This window comes from Helobdella robusta (assembly GCF_000326865.2).
Source record: "Helobdella robusta unplaced genomic scaffold HELROscaffold_53, whole genome shotgun sequence".
NCBI classification, from domain to species: domain Eukaryota; kingdom Metazoa; phylum Annelida; class Clitellata; order Rhynchobdellida; family Glossiphoniidae; genus Helobdella; species Helobdella robusta.
Genome location: NW_008705278.1, coordinates 883,654 through 886,153, shown reverse-complemented (window position 1 = coordinate 886,153; position 2,500 = coordinate 883,654). Strand labels below are relative to the sequence as shown.

Here is a 2,500-nt window from a genome sequence, read left to right as displayed (position 1 = left end):
CCATCAGCATACTGGCCATCCACGACCACCTCGCAAATGTTCATGATGTCAGTTGAAGTTGAGTTCTGATAAATGGTGACGTATTTGCTGGAGTGTTCAGGAGAGTCTGAACACTGGAACACAACATTGATGCTGCCCGCCTGATCTGTTTGGTTGCTACAAACGATGTTTGTCAGGTTATTCGGACTTGTGAGCTTGACGTTCAAAATATCTGAAGAAACAAATTTATTTTTTTAAGATGTTTCAATTTAAATTATTGAGCTTTTTATAAAATTTTTAAAAATGTAAATAACCAAGAACAAAAAAATTAGAATATGAAAGTTTCTAAATAAACTAACTTGTTGAAAGTTTTCCAAAAACTCGAACGTAGTCAACTTGATGCAGCCAGATGAGGTCAATTTGAATCCACTGGCTGCCTGAAGTTTGAGATTTGTAACAGTAAGGAGCGCTGTTCATCCCGTCGACCACTAAATAGGAATTAAAAGGAGCTGCCGAAGAACTTTCGCGAACCATTTTGCCCAGAGCCACGTTCGCCAGGACATTCAATACCGAGAAACTACTGACCACTACGAACACTGTCAAGATGGTAAAGACTCCCATTGCTGACAGATCTCATCTAATCGCCGAGTGAAATAAATGAGAAAAATAAATATTCCCTACATTTATTTCAAAAATTTGTTTTTTAAAACGATAAAATTTTTGAATCATGCAAATTTTGTTAAACGTGACACTGTGATTAATGGTTATTTCGTTAAAACATGTAGCAAAAAATATTGGAAATTATTGTTTATGTCATTTTATTTCAGAAAATAAAATTTTTTCAAAAAAAGCATATTAGAATAAACCATGCAAAATATCCCAACGTAACAAAAGGCAGCACGATTAATACCGTAAACGCGTGTATAATATTTTTCGATGCCCTTGCTTAAAAATATCTTCCTCGTCTCATGTTCACAATTTGACGGCGAGGCACGTTCTATTCAAATAATCAAATTTAAATTTTGATACAATAGAAGATTGAATCAAAGAAATTAGATATGATTAATGGGCTAGTCATTTTATTTCTATAGTTATTTGTATGTTTCTTCATTTGGTATATTGTATGTTTCGTTAATTTGTTGTTGCACCTAATAAAATTCGTAATTTATTGCACACGTTGTCGATTGTTTATTCGTTTGTTCGTTCGTTTGTTCGTTCATTCATTTATTCGTTAGTATATTTGTTTGCTGGTTATAATTTGTTCAAACATTCATTCACATATTCAAAACAGTCAATACGGTTTTTATTATTGTTATTATCATTGATATTATTGTTTTTATAAATTTGTTATTATTAATGTAATTGTCGTCTTTTTCTTCTTCTTCTTCTTCTTCTTTTTCTTCTTCTTCTTCTTATTATTATTATTATTATTACTATTTTCTCATTCGCCACTTTATGTAAAATCTCACTGCATATGAATTTCTTCTGTCAATGTATTTGTATGTGTGTGTGTTGTGTGTATGTGTTGTGTGTGTGTATGGTGTGTGTGTGTATGGTGTGTGTATGTATGTGTGTGTAGTGTGTGTGTTGTGTGTGTGTGCGTACGTGCGTGCGTCTGCAGGCTTGCAGCTGTTCTAAGGTTACTATGCAATATCTAATGACACTAATTAAACGTCATTTCAAATGACGCAAAGAGTTTATTTGGGGACAATTTTTAAAATTTACAATCGGAAAAAATTACCGTAATTAAAACTTCTTAATTATAATACTAACCGTTGGTAGGACACAGCATTACATACTATAGATATAGTGTGTATATATATATATATTTTTACAATATTCTATAAATTCTACCGAATGTTTGGCGTTAATATGTTTGTAGTTCGTTTTTTCGATTTTTCTCACTAAAGTTTTTTGGTGAACGTTTAGTTTATTAAAATTCAAAATAAACTTATTTTTCGAATTCATGCTGCAAATAAGGCCATATTTCGATTCCGAATGAATCATCGTCAGTGCTCCTTGTTGTATATATAGGGAAATATTGACTTTGTCAAGATTAACTTTGACATTGTAAAAATTAACTTTGGTGTTGTGAAATTGAACTTTGATGCGAATTAGGTGTCAGGTTTCTTAATTGGCTGGTCATCTTCTTTGGTCTCCTTTTTTTTTCATCGATAGCATCATATTCTTCTTTGTCACTATTTACGATGCTAGTTTTTATTACTTCTTTGTTTTCGTTGTTGGTTAAGCGCCGGGTTGGAAGTGAGGTTGTCATTTTTTGTTGTATATTTATTTTTGGTTTATTGATGTCGATTAGGACTGCTTCTGCAATTTTAAGATGCGTGTAGTTGCTGTTCTGGTATATTACTTTGGTGTTGCTGTCGAGGATTTCACGGCTAATTGTGATTGAGTGTGTTGAGTCCAAATGAGATTTGATAGCACCACTCTGTTTATGCATCGTAAGCCTTCTAGTCAGTGAGGTAGTAGTAATCCCGATATATGAGTCATGTTGACGTGCACA

General features: G+C 32.8%; 1 protein-coding gene across 1 annotated transcript in view; it reads right to left on the bottom strand.

Annotated features, from left to right (window-relative positions):
* Nucleotides 1-600, bottom strand: part of HELRODRAFT_179320 (hypothetical protein) — a gene marked incomplete at both ends in the record, with an annotated part of 1,324 nt that extends 724 nt beyond the window's left edge. Inside the window, 2 exons of the mRNA XM_009028162.1 lie at nucleotides 13-211; nucleotides 339-600. Of these exons, the coding sequence (XP_009026410.1) occupies nucleotides 13-211; nucleotides 339-600 (461 nt within the window). The remainder of the gene's footprint in view (nucleotides 1-12; nucleotides 212-338) is intronic.
* Nucleotides 601-2,500: the final 1,900 nt, after the last annotated feature.